We start from the raw sequence: 16158 nt of genomic DNA on the forward strand, positions 1-16158 counted from the left end.
AGGGAGGGCCCGCGCATCACACATTCTGCCTGTCTCATTTGGCTTCCTCCACGAAGCCATCTCTCTCTCCCTGCATCATCTTACAGAGCCGGATGGTAACTGCCTCTGTCTCTGCTTCCACTGAGGTTTATTTGATCTGGCAGTTTGAGGGCGCTGAACTGCATGGAGACACGAAGTCTGGAGCGTGTCCCGCGGCGGACCCTCCCAGGGACTATGATTTGTGTTGACCTCACCCCAACGTAACCGTGCTCTCTCTGGTTGCCTGATCGACTCCATCCACTGAGGCAGACGGTGCAGTGGAAGGAGCTGCTATTCTGGGAGGCAGGCAAGGCAGGAATTCAATCCCAGGGCTGCCTCTGGTGACCTGAGGGTCTGGAGGCAAATGATTTCACGTCTTTTAGTCTCTGTTCTCTGAAAGAAGGTAATCATACTTGCAGGGTGGTGGTGAAAGCTTTTTAAATGAAAGTTTTCTTAAAGCATCCTTTCTCTAATGGGTGCACAACACACAGCGGGCATCAGTCTGGAAGATTCCCGTCTCTCTATGGAGATGCCACCACTCCTAGGTAAAGGAGGACATGGGACAGTTGTGTGCAAGCCCAGGGTGGAAGCATCTCTTATCTGCCTCCATCCAGCCTCCTCCCTGTGGGATGGACCTGTAACCTGGAAGGGTTACTTTTAAATTTACACTGGATCTGCTTCTGCGACTTTAACTCTTTTTGTTATTATAAACAGTGGCCTGCCCCAGGGAGATAACCTGAGCCTCCCACCTCTGAAAGACTGTAAGAAAGTGAAACTAACACATTCCCCTGCCTGAAGCCATTCTAGGGGACTTTTGCAAGGATTGAATCGTCTTTTTACCTTATTTCCTCACCTGCCCCCACCTCTGATCCATAAAAGAAGCTGGTAACCAGGCCCTGACAAGGTGGTTATTTTGAGGTGCTAGCCTGCCATCTTTTCTGTCAGCTGGCTTTCCAAACAGTTGTTTTCCTTGCCTCAACACCTAGTCTCTCGGATTCGTTGTCCAGTCATGCGGCAAGCAGAGTGAGCTTGGACTCAGTAACAGACCTTTAAGGGACTTTGCAGGAGCTGGTGGGAGGAGGATTTGGGCCTCCTTGACCCCCTGCCTCTGATGCCCTAAAGCCGTATGCAGGTCAGGAAGCAACAGTTAGAACTGGACATGGAACAACAGACTGGTTCCAAATAGGAAAAGGAGTACGTCAAGGCTGTATATTGTCACCCTGTTTATTTAACTTACATGCAGAGTACATCATGAGAAACACTGAACTGGAAGAAACACAAGCTGGAATCAAGATTGTTGGGAGAAATATCAATAACCTCAGATATGCAGATGACACAACCCTTATGGCAGAAAGTGAAGAGGAACTCAAAAGCCTCTTGATGAAAGTGAAAGTGGAGAGTGAAAAAGTTGGCTTAAAGCTCAACATTCAGAAAACAAAGATCATGGCATCCGGTCCCATCACTTCATGGGAAATAGATGGGGAAATAGTGGAAACAGTGTCAGACTTTATTTTTCTGGGCTCCAAAATCACTACAGATGGTGACTGCAGCCATGAAATTAAAAGACGCTTACTCCTTGGAAGGAAAGTTATGACCAACCTAGATAGCATATTCAAAAGCAGAGACATTACTTTGCCAACAAAGGTTCGTCTAGTCAAGGCTATGGTTTTTCCTGTGGTCATGTATGGATGTGAGAGTTGGACTGTGAAGAAGGCTGAGCACCGAAGAATTGATGCTTTTGAACTGCGGTGTTGGAGAAGACTCTCGAGAGTCCCTTGGACTGCAAGGAGATCCAACCAGTCCATTCTGAAGGAGATCAGCCCTGGGATTTCTTTGGAAGGAATGATGCTAAAGCTGAAACTCCAGTACTTTGGCCACCTCATGCAAAGAGTTGACTCATTGGAAAAGACTCTGATGCTGGGAGGGATTGGGGGCAAGAGGAGAAGGGGACGACAGAGGATGAGATGGCTGGATGGCATCACTGACTCTATGGACGTGAGTCTGAGTGAACTCTGGGAGTTGGTGATGGACAGGGAGGCCTGGCGTGCTGCGATTCATGGGGTCGCAAAGAGTCAGACACAACTGAGCGACTGATCTGATCTGATCTGATCTGACCCCCTGCCTCTGATGCCCAAAGCCCTCCTTCTTAACTCAGGACAGGTGTTCTAGAGACAAAGTGTAACATGCAAATGACATGCAAATCATTTTCACCTGTCAACAGCCTGGAAGGGGACATCGCCAGAGGATCAAAGACCACACACAGCTGACTAGGCAAGCTGGACAGAGACCCAGGCCTGTGCTTCCTGCAGTGCATTCTTCCCACTGCACAGGCTGTGCTGGGCTCTGAGCCCAGGTTCAGTTCAGTTCAGGCACTCACTTGTGTCCGACTCTTTGCGACCCCATGGACTGCAGCACGACACACCTCCCTGTCCATCGCCAACTCCCGGAGTTTACTCAGACTCATTTCCATTGATGATGCCATCCAACCATCTCATCCTCTGTTGTCCCCTTCTCCTCCCGCCTTCCATCTTTCCCAGCATCAGGGTCTTTTCCAATGAGTCAGTTCTTTGCATCAGGTGGCCAAAGTATTGGAGTTTCAGCTTCAGCATCAGTCCTTCAAATGAACACCCAGGACTGATCTCCTTTATGATGGACTGGCTGGAACTCCTTGCAGTCCAAGGGACTCTCAAGAGTCTTCTCCAACACCACAGTTCAAAAGCATCAGTTCTTCAGTGCTCAGCTTTGTTTATAATCCAGCTCTCACATCCGTACATGACTACTGGAAAAACCATAGCTTTGACTAGATAGACCTTTGTTGGTAAAGTAATGTCTCTGCTTTTTAATATGCTGTCTAGGTTGGTCATAGTTTTTCTTCCAAGGAGCAAGCATCTTTTAATTTCATGGCTGCAGTCACCATCTGCAGTGATTTTGGAGCCCCTCAAAATAAAGTCTCTTATTGTTTCCATTGTGTCCCCATCTATTTGCCATGAAATGATGGGACCGGATGCCATGATCTTAGTTTTCTGAATGTTGAGTTTTAAGCCAACATTTCCTCTTTCACTTTCATCAAGAGGCTCTTTAGTTCTTCTTCACTTTCTGCCATAAGGGTGGTGTCATCTGGATATCTGAGGTCATTGATATTTCTCCTGGCAATCTTGATTCCAGCATGTGCTTCATTCAGACCGGAATTTTGCATAATGTACTCTGCATGTAAGTTAAATAGTCAGGGTGACAATATACAGCCTTGATGTACTCCTTTCCCGATTTGGAACCAGTCTGTTGTTCCATGTCTGGTTCTAACTGTTGCTTCCTGACCTGCGTTCAGATTTCTCAGGAGGCAGGTAAGGTGGTCTAGTATTCCCATTTCTTTAAGAAATTTCCAGTTTGTTGTGATCCACACAGTCAAAGGCTTTGGTGTAGTCAATAAAGCAGAAGTAGATGTTTTTCTGGAACTCTCTGGCTTTTTCAATGATCCAGTGGATACTGGCAATTTGATCTCTGGTTCCTCTAGCTTTTCTAAATCCAGCTTGAACATCTGGAAGTTCACGGTTCACGTACTATTGAAGCCTGGCTTGAAGGATTTTGAGCATTACTTTGCTAGCGTGTGAGATGAGTGCAATTGTGCGGTATTTTGAACATTCTTTGACATTGCCTTTCTTTGGGATTGGAATGAAAAGTGACCTTCTCCAGTCCTGAGGCCACTGCTGAGTCTTCCAAATTTGCTGGCATATTGAGTGTGGCACTTTCACAGCATTAGAAATACAGGGGATACCGCATCAGGGGATACAGGAACCGAGCTGTTACGGCAACTCATCCCCAAACTGGCAAGTTTCATGTTGAGAGCTGAACATAGACAGTTGAATCTAGAACTTCTACTCTGGACCACACTCTGGGGCAGCCACTTGGAAGGGCCCTCATTTAGCATTCTCTCCAGTCACAGGGACAGAGCAAGTTCTTCTAGTGAGATGGTCTCCGTTATTAGGGTAACAGAACATTTAATTTCTCTAATTTGAGTTAGGAATTTATTTGGGAAGAATAATGAAATGAAACCTGTTCATAATGCTTCTGTTCTTGTGATGAGAAGTTCTGTGCAGAGTATGACTTGGGGTTCTGAATTCCTAATGATGCTTAGACAAATGAGATGGACACTCACATGGCCTGGTTCCAGGCTGGCAGAGGGGGAGGGGTCACGCTTTGCTACAAACCTGTCTCAGGCTCTCCTGCCTCCCACCCTCCCTTCCTTCTCCCAGCCTTGTCTCCCTTCCTTTCCATTGTTTATCTAGAGTGCAGGATCTCTGGCACTCTGTTAGGTACAGGTGTTACCGTGGGGAACAACATGCCTGTCCTTGCCCTCCCAGATCTCGTCTAGCAGGGAAAGGATGTGTTACACAACAGTCACACAGGTAAAGAGTTCAAGGGGCACACTAGCTCCCCGGGAACGCTGTGACGCTTGGGCCCCCACAGAGTGGACAAATATGCTGGCAGTAAAAGGCCGAGAGTGAAAAAGTGGGCTTAAAGCTCAACATTCAGAAAACTAAGGTCATGGCATCCGGTCCCATCACTTCATGGCAAATAGATGGGGAAACAGTGGAAACAGTGGCAGACTTTATTTCTTTGGGCTCCAAAATCACTGCAGATGGTGACTGCAGCCATGAAATTAAAAGACACTTACTCCTTGGAAGGAAAGTTATGACCAACCTAGACAGCATATTCAAAAGCAGAGACATCACTTTGCCAAAAAAGGTCCGTCTAGTCAAGGCTATGGTTTTTCCAGTGGTCATGTATGGATGTGAGAGTTGGACTATAAAGAAACCTGAGCACTGAAGAACTGATGCTTTTGAACTGTGGTGTTGGAGAAGACTCTTGAGAGTCCCTTGGACTGCAAGGAGATCCAACCAGTCCATCCTAAAGGAGGTCAGTCCTGGATGTTCATTGAAAGGACTGATGTTGAAGCTGAAACTCCAATACTTTGGCCACCTGATGTGAAGAGCTGACTCATTTGAAAAGACCCTGATGCTGGGAAAGATTGAGGGCAGGAGGAGAAGGGGATGACAGAGGATGAGATGGTTGGATGGCATCACTGACTCAATGAACATGAGTTTGGGCAAACTCCAGGAGTTGGTGATGGACAGGGAGGCCTGTTGTTCATGGGGTCGCAAAGAGTCAGACATGACTGAGTGACTGAACTGAACTGAACTGAACATCTAGAATGAATATTATCAGACCCACATGGCTTCCTACCAGCCTGCGCTCTGAGCCTCCCCACTCAGGTTTTACGTTTATTCTGACAAGATTGGGAGTCTTGCTTCCCAAGTATGGTGCATGTCAGAAGCAGCAAAGTTTAAGTGTGTGGCATTGAGAAAGAAGAAAGCACTGCTAGGAACAGTCTTGCTGATACCAGCTAAGAGGAAGGGGGATCTAACAAAGGCCCATCAGTAACCATCAGAGATAGTCTCTGTCCATAATTTCATCGGACTTCCCTGGTGGCTCAGATGATAAAGAATCTGCTTGCAACGCGGGAGATCTGGGTTCAATCCCTGGGTCGGGAGGATCCCTGGAGAAGGGAATGGCAACCCACTCCAGTATTCTTGCCTGAAGAATTCCATGGACAGAGGCTACAGTCCATGGGGAAGCAAAGAGTTGGACACGAACTGAGCAGCTAACACAAACACACGTGATTTCATGCAATCCTCATGGTAGCTGTGAAAAAAAAAAAAAAAAGAATCTATATCTCCATTTTCCATAAGAGGAAACTGAGGACTGGAAGAGTTGGTATGATTGGCCTCCTCTGTTGAAGAAGGGAGAAATTCAAAAGAAGGAAGGGTGACCTAAGGAGATGAGAGTTCCACTGTCATTCTTCACATTCTAGAAGATTCCAGAACATTCAAGAAAACTATGGCTTTCTTGTCTCAGGTTTGGCAATCCAGTCAAATTTTCCCCCCAAGGACTTGGTAGGAAGTGTACCCTCCCTACCCCTGTTCTTACCTCCTACTCCTTTCCTCACATAACACTCAGCTGCCTCCATGTGTCATGGGCTGCTGGAGACCCATGGACCCTGGGAAGGGTCTCCATCCTCAATGACAGTTATGGGGAGGGAGCAGCATCAGAGAGACTGAACCTTTGCACAGAAACCAAAAACACAAGTCTGCTTTTTTGAGCAAAGAACAAATTGTTGGAGGAAGGCAGCTACACAAAATAATTTTAAGTGACAGGTCTAATTTTAGAGATGAGAACTTGAAAGTTACTGTGAGAAGGAGGGGAAAAAACAATCTGACGCTGAAAAGGGAATGAGAAATAACTAAATGTTATGTTCAACTTTCACTTGATTTCTAAAGAGTGTGAAAACCATTCATCGACTCTTTAGCAAAAAAAAAAAAAAAAAAGTACTGAACAATATGTAATGCTTGTTTAGGACAGTGATTCTCGACTGGGGGCAATTTTTGTCCCCAGGGGACGTTTCACCATGATGGAGACATGCTTGTTTGTTGCATGAACTGTCACCTAGGGAGTAGAGGTCTGGTAAGCTGCAAAACATCCCAGAGTGTACACTAAAATTCCATGACAATGAATTTTCCAGCCCCAAATGTGCATAGTGCTAAGGCTGAGAAAGACTGGTTCAGTGCAGGGTATAAGGTCTCAGAGATGGGCTGGGGAATCTGTCAGGGCCCTGCTGCCAGGACGTGTAACCCACCATGACCTTGGGCAAGTCCTTGATCCTCTGCAAGCCTCAGCTTCTTCATTTAGAAAATGGGGATGGAGCCACCTACCCTGCAGGACATTTGGGTCCAGAATAAAGTGATGAATGGAGATGCCTAGCAGTATTTATGCCTGTCTTAACATATAGACTGTGTCCCCCGACATTCATTGTTGTTGTTCAGTCATTAAGTTGTGTCCAACTCTCTGGGACCCCACGGACTGTAGCATGCCAGGCTCCTCTGTCCTCAACTATCTCCCAAAGTTTGCTCAAATTCATATCCATCGAATAGCTGATGTTATCTAACCATCTCATCTTCTGTTATCCCCTTTTCCTCCTGCCCTCAATCTTTCCCAGCATCAGGGTCTTTCTCAATGAGTTGACTCTTTGCATCAGGTAACCAAAGTACTGGAGCTTCAGCTTCAGCATCAGTCCTTCCAATGAATATTCAGGATTGATTTCCTTTAGGATTGACTGGTTGGATCTCCTTGCAGTCCAATGGACTTCCAAGAGTCTTCTCCAGCACCACAATTCAAAAGCATTAATTCTTCAGCACTCAGCATTCTTTATGATCCCCTCACATAATTTCTGGTAAAACTAAGAGGACAGAGCAAGTATTAAAGTGCATTTAGAGGCTTTCATCTGTGTTAGCTAGCTCTCTCCTTTGATCTTGTGAATTATTTGGGGGTAGAAGGTAGCTTTTTCCAGGTGCAGGGAGGGAGCTTGGACTAGGGCACAGGACAGTGGGCTCTGAGGCTGGGATTTGCTGCTCACCGGCCCTTGTCCTTTAGTATGGAAGAATGAGGGCTTCCCTGGTGGCTCAGTTGGTAAAGAATCTGCCTGCAATGCAGGAGACCCTGGTTTGATTCTTGGGTCAGGAAGATTTGCTGGAGAAGGGATAGGCTACCCACTCCAGTATTCTGGCCTGGAGAATTTCATGGACTGTATAGTCCATGGAGTCGCAAAGAGACGGATACGACTCAGCGACTTTCACTTCACTTCACTTCATGTAAGAATGAAGTAGGACTTGTCCCCTTGACTGCCTAGGGATGACCTAGGGACCCAGCCCAGTGACATACACAGGTATACTCTGAAGCATGGAGTCAAACTGGGGTAGTTGCCAGGGGCTGGGAGTGGGGGAAACTCAGTGTCATTAATGAATAGGTATAAAGTTTCAGTTAAGCAAGATGAACAAGCTCTAAAGATCTGTACAATATGATGCCCATGGTTAACAATGTCATATTGTGCACTTAAACGTTTGTGAAGAGGATAAATGTCATGCTAAATGTCCTTACAGTGATAAGATGGAGGACTTCCCTGGTGGCACAGTGGATAAGAATCCGCCTGACGATACAGGCGACACGGGTTTGATCCCTGGCCTGGAAAGAGTTCATGTTGTCGGAGCAACTAAGGTGGTGCACCACGACTATTGAGCCTGTGCTCTAGAGCCCGTGGGCTGCAACTACTGAGCCCATGCTCCACAGCTGCTGAAGCCTGTGCTCCACAGCTGCTGAAGCCTGTGCTCCACAGCTAGAGGAGCCACTGCCATGAGACGACTGTGCACCGAAGCTGGAGTAGCCCCCTCCACTCTCCACAACTAGAGAAAGCCCACGAACAGCAATGAAAGACCTAGCATGGCCAAAAGTAAGTAAATAAATAGATACATTGTAAAAAAAGAAAGAAAAAGAAAAGAGTTGGAAAGTAGTCAATGCAAAGGAAAGTGACTGAGATCTCAGATCTGCTGGCTCTGGGAGCAGAGATTTTTTTTTCTCCATCTATGCTTATGCAGTGGGGCTTACAGATACACGCGAGTGGAATTTACAAAGTAATACAGCATATGCAAATTGGAAAATTATGTCTCACAGAAGGAGAGAATTCTGTTTAGAAATGTCATGGTTCTCGATCTAAATGTCTCATTACATACAGATTCCATATGTGGCTTTACAATTCCACATGTTAACTTTAAGAAACATGCTTTTTCTCTCTGCTTACTCAGAACAGGGAGGGAGCATTTGAAACAGTCTAGCACAACAGAGGTCCATGTAGTCAAAGCTATGGTTTTTCCAGTAGTTATGTATGGATGTGAGAATGGAGAATTGACGTTTTTGAAGTGTGGTGCTAGAGAAGACTCTTGAAAGTCCCTGGGAAAGCAAAGAGATCAAACCAGTTAATCCTAAAGAAAATCAACCCTCAATACTCTTTGGTAGGACTGATGCTGAAGCTGAAGCATCAATACTTTGTCCACCTGAAGAGCCGACTCATTGGAAAAGACCCTGATGCTGGGAAAGATTAAAGCCAGGAGAAGGGGACAACAGAGGATGAGATGGTTGGATAGCATCACTGACTCCATGGATATGAACTTGGGCAAGCTCTGGGAGGTGGTGAGGGACAGGGAAGCCTGGCGTGCTGCAGTCTACAGGGTTGCAAAGAGTTGGACACGACTTGGTGATTGAACAACAATAAGCATGACCTTGGTCTTATCCAGGGGAGGCAACAATAGGACTAGATCAAGGTCAAGTTCCCCAGGTGCCCCTCCTCCTGCTGACACAACTAGACCAGAGTTAAGCAAGTAAGCCACAAGGCGATTTCACTTCATCCTGACATTTCCAACAAGAGATGCAAGAGAAAACAGAGAAATGAGGCTGAACACTGTGGGTTGTTAACTTCCCCCCCACCCCCCACCCCTTGACTGGAACTACTCCCCTTTCAGGTCACCTCCCCTACCCACCCACAAACATCCTCCCTGCTGACTCTGGTATGCCAGGGCAACTCTTTCATCTGGGCTTCTTCAGAAGTTCCCTTCTCCTGCCCTCTAGGCCCAGCCACACTTGTCCTGAGCTACGTAACTGACCTCAGAGGGAATCTGATTCCTTCAGTGCAGGAATCTTCTCTATGTATTCCTGCCAAGTGGCTGGCCAGCTAGCTTGCAAACTTTCACAAATGGGGAACTCACTACCCCTGGAGGCAATCCACTGTTTTCCACAAGCAGCCATAACAGTAATGATCCTAAGTCTGCCTCCCTACTCCTAAAATTTCTGAATTCTACATTTTGGAGCCCCTAAGAGAGAAGGGGAGGCTTTGTCCATTGGTGGATTAGGGTACCCCAGAGAAGAAGACCCTCCTCTGGTTTACCTGCCCACATCGACTTGGGCCTCAAGAAACTTTTCTTTAAAGCCTTTAAATTTTATCAGGTCAAAATCATACATTGAAGCCAGCCCAGCCAATGTTGCTGTTGAACAGTTGCTAAATCCAACTCTTTGCGACCCCATGGACTGCAGCATGCAAGGCTTCCTTGTCCTTCACTATCTCCTGGAGCTTGCTCAAACTCATGTCCATTGAGTCAGTGAAGCCATCCAACCATCTCATCCTCTGTTGTCCCCTTCTCCTCCTGCCTTCAATCTTTCCCAGCATCAGCCCAGCCAAGGGTACCTTTCTTTAAATAGTCTCAATGTCATGTCGCTTACTTGTGACTTTCTAATATCTTCCTTAAGAAATATGACTTTTAGGCACTTCTCTGGTGGTCCAGTGGTTAAGAATCTGCCTTCCAATGCAGGGATGCGGGTTCCATCCCTGGGCGGGGAACTAAGATCCCACGTGCTGCGGGACAACTACAGAGCCCATGCCCTGGAGACTGAAAACACAACTAGAGAAAAATCTGCATGCTGCAAGGAAAGATCATGCGTGCTGCAACTAAGACCTGACACAGCCAAATAAATAAATATATATTTTAAAGACATATGATTTCTAAGTGTTTCTAGGGATAAGTAATTATAATGATAGCAGCATTTAGTAAGGGGTAATTCTGGGCTAGCTGCTTCATTGAACATCTCACATAGATTATCTCTTTCCATATTACATTATCCCATTTTACAGATATGGAAACTGATGGTCAGGTTACATGATTGCCCAGTGGCACAGAACTGGGCTAGAACCCAGGGCATACAGGGTCCAAGCCCTGGCCCACCTCCCCCTACCCTTCCCTCCGGTTCCTCTGTCTGTGCCAGGGCACTCACCGCATTGAGGCCGGAGAGCTGGTAACAGGCCATGGAGATGACCGCAGTGATGAGCTGCCAGCGAATGAAGGGACTCCTGAGCAGCTCCAGCACGGATACCAGCCGGATGTTCCTCTGCACGCGGCTCTCCGCCAGGACCTCCTCCATCTCGCGGGAGACGTCCTCTTTGCCCAAGAAGGTCTGGAAGGCTACCAACGGGGAGGAGCAAGGATTTCAGTGGGGATTATTAGGACATCCGCTGTGTCTGATGTTGGGGCCCCCGGGGATGGTCTGTCCCACCATCCAGACACACCGGATGGTTGTATATCAGAGATGGAGCTGGCAGGGGTCTTTGAGGCCATGGAGTGCCAAGCCCTTGTTTACAAGTAAGAGAATAGGGACCTCCCTGATGGTCCATTGGCCAAGAACTCTGTTCTCCCACTGCAGGGGTCCCAGGTTGGATCCCTGGTCAGGGAACTGAATCCCACATGCCACAACTAAGCATTCACATGTGACAATGAAGAGCAAGATTCTGCATGCTGCAAGTAAGACCGGAACAGCCAAATAGATAAATTATATATATATATATATATATATATATATATATACACACACACACACACACACACACACACACACACACACACACACAAAGACCCTGATGCTGGGAAGGATTGAAGGCAGGAGGAGAAGGGGATGACAGAGGATGAGATGGCTGGATGGCATCACCGATTCAATGGACATGAGTATGAGTAAACTCCGGGAGTTGGTGATGGACAGGGAAGCCTGGCATGCGGCAGTCCATGGGGTTGCAAAGAGTTGGACATGACTGAGCGACTGACCTGAACTGATATATACACACAAAAGTAGGAAAACAGGAGGCCCACAGAGATGAAGTGACCTGCTCAAGGTCATTGAGTTGGCCAGGAGAAGAACCCCTAGAGAACCAGGCTCCTCTGATTACCCCCACTGCAAAACTGAGCATATCCAGGGTTCAAATCCCATCTCTACCTCTGGGTAGATGAGCAGCGTTCATGCCTCAAAAAGTTCCTGTAATGACTAAGTGATGTAACATAGGCTAAACCCCTGGTTCCATGATGATGCACTGAGCACCTCCTGTCTGCCCAGCCCTGTGCACTCATTCTCACTGGCGGCCTCTAGACGGAAGTCAGACTGCCACCTGACCAGGATGCCTGGAACGGGGATTGAATTAAATGATCTCCAGGGTCTTTTCCACACAGCCCTGTGAAACACAGAAAGCTGGATTGAAATATTCTCAAAGAGCCAATCTTCCCAGGATTCAAGCTCACCCCTGTGACTCAGGCTTTCCCAGGCTGAACACTGCAAATTTCCAGCCTCAGTGAGCATGTCATCTTTTTTTTTTTTTAACCAAGCCCTTAATTGTGCAAACCGCCATGGATATATGCACGAAGCTGGGCTGTCTGATTAGACCCCCAAGATCACAATAATTAGATCTGGGGAGATGCTTTTAGAATGCAGATTTAAATATTCAGCACTTAGGTATTCATCCTCCTACAGGGGAGGCGGCTTGTGATGGCTCCTGGGGACAGTCCATTCCTGATACAGTGGGCATTATCCCTAAAAACATTGCTCTGAGCCTCAGGCCAGGTAAAACTGCTTTTCTTAAGTAGGAAAAATCAAAACATGGTTGTTAAATCTCTCCAGATTCTGCAAGCCCAGGAAGGCTCTGAGGTGTTATTTCCAGAAGTATAGTAAAAACCACCTCAGAATGTCTCTTTTGTAAGCTGTAATTTAATACCTTTCCCAGCATTTATTAAAGATAAGTGGAGGAAACAGCTGAGGGGGTAATGTTTCTGTAGCATTCACTAAACCATAGTATTTCTCAAAGTTCAAAAATGCAATATTCATGTCATAAAGTAAGCCTAGAGTTTCAGGGCAAGAAAATATTTCTCTCTTCTTCCTGACATACATAAAATAAGGAGAACTTGAGAACTTTTTTTTTTCCCCTTTTCACTTTGGCTGCTGGGAAGCTCTCAGTTAAACTCATTGTTCAGCTCTTAGAGTTTCCTGGAGCAAAATTCTTTCTTCTTCCTCTTAAAAGTTCTGATCTCATTCTTTTTTCTTTTAATTTTTAAAACTTATTTATTTATTTTTGGTTGTACTGGGTCTTTGTTGCTGCCCCGGCTTTTCTCTGTTTGCAGCGAGCAGGGGCTACTCTCTGGGTGCAGTACACAGGCTTCTCATTGCAGCGGCTTCTCTTCTCTCTGCACTTGGCCATGCCCTTCTCTCTACCGGGAATGCTCTTCCGGCCTTTTCTCGCCTGGCTAACCTTTCCCATTTTGAAGTCAGAGCCTGGGCTCTCACAGTCCCTTGTGCTTTTTCCTACCTTGGCACTTTCTCACCACACTTTCATCAGCACCTGCTGTGAGCACCTGGAAGTCCAGTGCCTGGTGCCCGGAGAAGAGCAGGTGCCAAGTTGGTGTTTGTTGATCCTGTGGGGACAGTACTGGTCATGTAAAGGGATGGTCTCGTGTATGGTGGGCCGAAATCATGGGCTGTTCAGAGCCAATTCTCAGTACAAACTTACTGAGCGTCTGCTGTGCTCCAGACGCTGCAGTGGGGAGGTGGTGTCTCCACTACAATCACATCACATTTCCAAATCAGTTTTTGTGGAACTCCAATCCCAGGAGAGGCTCCATGGGAACAAGATTCCCTGATCAGAGAAGTTTAGTCTCACTGCATGAGTGCTAGCTCCCGGGGGTTCAAACTTCACATTAGACTAGTAAAGGTTCTGGACTTCTCTGGTGGTCCAGTGATTAAGAGTCTGCCTGCCAATGCTGGGGACATGGGTTCGATCCCTGGTCTGGAAGGATTCCACATGCTGTGGAGCAACTAATCCTGTGTGCCACAGCTACTGAAGTCCTCTCATCCTAGAGCCTGCGCTTCGCAAAAAGAGAAGCCTCTGCAATGAGAAGCCTGAGCACCGCAACTAGAAAAAGACTGTGTGTAGCTGTGAAGACCCAGCACAGCCAAAATAAACAATAAAATTTAGAAAGAAAGAAAATTAAAACCAAAAAAGTAAAGGTTCTGATAAGTCCCACAAGAAAGACACCCATTTCATTTTGTTTAGTTCCACATTTCCCAAATGTGTTTCCTGGTGCCTCAACTAACATTGTGCAGAAGTACATCAAGAAGTGTGATTCTAACTTTACGTGGCGGTGTCACAGAGGGAGCAAATTCACGACGTCCTGGGAGCCGGGAGGGGAGCTCCATGGATGGCACTGGGCAGAGAAGAGGCAAATATCACCAGGTTACTCCCTAGCTCTGTCTTTTAGGAGGCACTTTGAAGAGCAGAAAAAGCCAGGGGCAGGCAGAAGAATGACCACCCATGTCAGTCCACATTCTAATCCCCAGTACCTGTGAATAAGTTAGCATTCATGGCCAAAGGGGCACTGCATATGTGATTAATGTAAAGGCCTTGGGATGGGGAGGTTATCCTGGATTATCTAGGTGGGCCCAATGTCATCACAAGGGTCCTTATAAGAGAAAGGTAGGAGGGTCAGAGTGAGAGAGAAACTGATGTGACCATGGAAACAGGGGTTGGAGGAGGGATGCACTTTAAAGGAGGAAGGGGTCACGAGCCAAGGAGTGCGGGCCACCTCTACAAGCTGGAAGAGGCCAGGAATGATTCTCCCCTGGAGCCTCCAGAAAGGATCCCAGCCCTGCCAGCACTTTGATGTTAGCCTGTTGAGTCCTATTTTGGAGTTTTGACTTCCAGAACTATAAGATAATAAATTGATGTCTTAAGCCACCAAAAGAAAACCAACATGGAGCCACTGAAATGAGGTAGCTGTAGGTTCAACCCCACCACCACTCACTTTCTGCAGGACACGGGAAAGCGCCTGATCTTTCAAGCCTTAGGTCTTAACTGTAAGATGGGGCTGAGGCCACCTCTGTCTCCAGGTCACTAGGACAACCACCTGCAGTGTAGACAGGGCGCTAGCCTGGAGCCTGGCTCAGCCTAGAGCTCAGTGCCATCAGTGACCCCTTTCAGGGACAAGTAACCCGCTGGGAAGCTAGAGGGCATGAGAGAAACCAGCATCATGCAAGACTTAGTAAGGGCAAAGGGGGATGTGTCTGTCCAGTACTGCCAGGAATCTGGGAGGGAGGGCTTGGAAGGGATGGAGGTCACAGACTTGGGCCATGCGGTCGCAAACCTAGGATCTAAGCACATAGCCCTAGATGGAGCATCCTGGGCGGGTGGCCACAGAAGAGTCACTCAGCCTCTCTGGACTCCATCCTCACCTCTAATTCAGGGATGACACTCGTGCCAGCCTCTTGGGCTATAAGGACTGGGTAGTGGGCCCTCACCTGGAGGGGTGCTTGGTCCTGAAAAGTGCTTATTTGGTGCTCTAGACCAGTTGGGGAGTATGTTGTGGTGGGACCTCTGGGCTCACCCAGAAGCTTACCCTGGCTTCGGGCACAGGCCTTCCTGGTGCCAGCTCTCTCAGTTAGTGAGGATATAGGACAGGACTCTGCTGGCATCTGATTCTCCCTGAGTGGTCACAACTGCCTGGGACTTGGGGTTGAGGGGGATTCTGAGGTTGTCCTCTCTGCCCAGTGGGGAAGAATGGGTGATGGACCAGGCAGAATCCAACAGAGCAGGCTGGTGGCTCATGTGCCACGTGTTAGCTGGACCCACGTGGACAACACGTGCCAGGAGTATCCAAGGGATGGGTTTGGGAGACCATTCATGGCCGGAGCCTGGATTTGGAAGTGGGAGATGGGGGAAAGGGGTGATGAGCTGGAGGCTGTGTGGTCCCGTGAGCTCCTATCCTCACCATCTAAGAGAGCTGAGCCCGCATCCTGCCCACCCACACTTCACACCACAACACAGAGATATCAAGAAAAACAGGTGTTCTTGGCCAGGGCTGACTCACAGCCCTGAAGTTTCCCAGCCCAGTGATGCCCTTTCTGGAAGTGGAGCCTGAGCCTGGCAAACTCAGAGAAAGAACTGAAGGTTGAGGGCAGCCTGGTTCAGGCCCTGAAATAACCACAAAATGCTGTGCCCTGAGTAAAATGGGCAAAGGGGTCTAGTGGAGAGGAGGCAACAGCCATGGAGACAGGCTAAGCTGGGCGCCACCCTAGATCTGCCGCCTGTCGGCCATGGAGCCCTGTAGGCCTCTGGAGCCTCACATATCTCTTTCCCCGGATTCCAGAGGGGTGGAATGGCATGGCAATCTGGTACGGTGACACCCGCAAGGTCACCACACCTGTGACCGGTTGCGTAACAGTGGGTGATGGTGTTTAAGAGCCCCGACTCTGGGGCCACTCTGGATGAGTCCCCATCCTGACTTCACCACTTTTCACCTAGTCGGATGCCAGGCCAGTTATTTAATATTTCTGTGCCTTAGTTTTCTCATCTGTAAAATGGACAGAACAGCCCTGGGCTGCCAGCAGTATTAAACATCA

At 47.6% G+C, this 16158-nt stretch overlaps 1 protein-coding gene across 1 annotated transcript in view; it reads right to left on the reverse strand.

Annotated features, from left to right (window-relative positions):
* The window catches only part of SLC2A9 (solute carrier family 2 member 9), a 215134-nt gene that overhangs the window by 98817 nt on the left and 100159 nt on the right, over positions 1-16158 (reverse strand). The window contains exon 7 of the mRNA XM_055589105.1: positions 10726-10913. Coding sequence (XP_055445080.1) covers positions 10726-10913 — 188 coding nt within the window. The remainder of the gene's footprint in view (positions 1-10725; positions 10914-16158) is intronic.

The sequence above is a fragment of the Bubalus kerabau genome, chromosome 7, assembly GCF_029407905.1.
Source record: "Bubalus kerabau isolate K-KA32 ecotype Philippines breed swamp buffalo chromosome 7, PCC_UOA_SB_1v2, whole genome shotgun sequence".
NCBI lineage: Eukaryota > Metazoa > Chordata > Mammalia > Artiodactyla > Bovidae > Bubalus > Bubalus kerabau.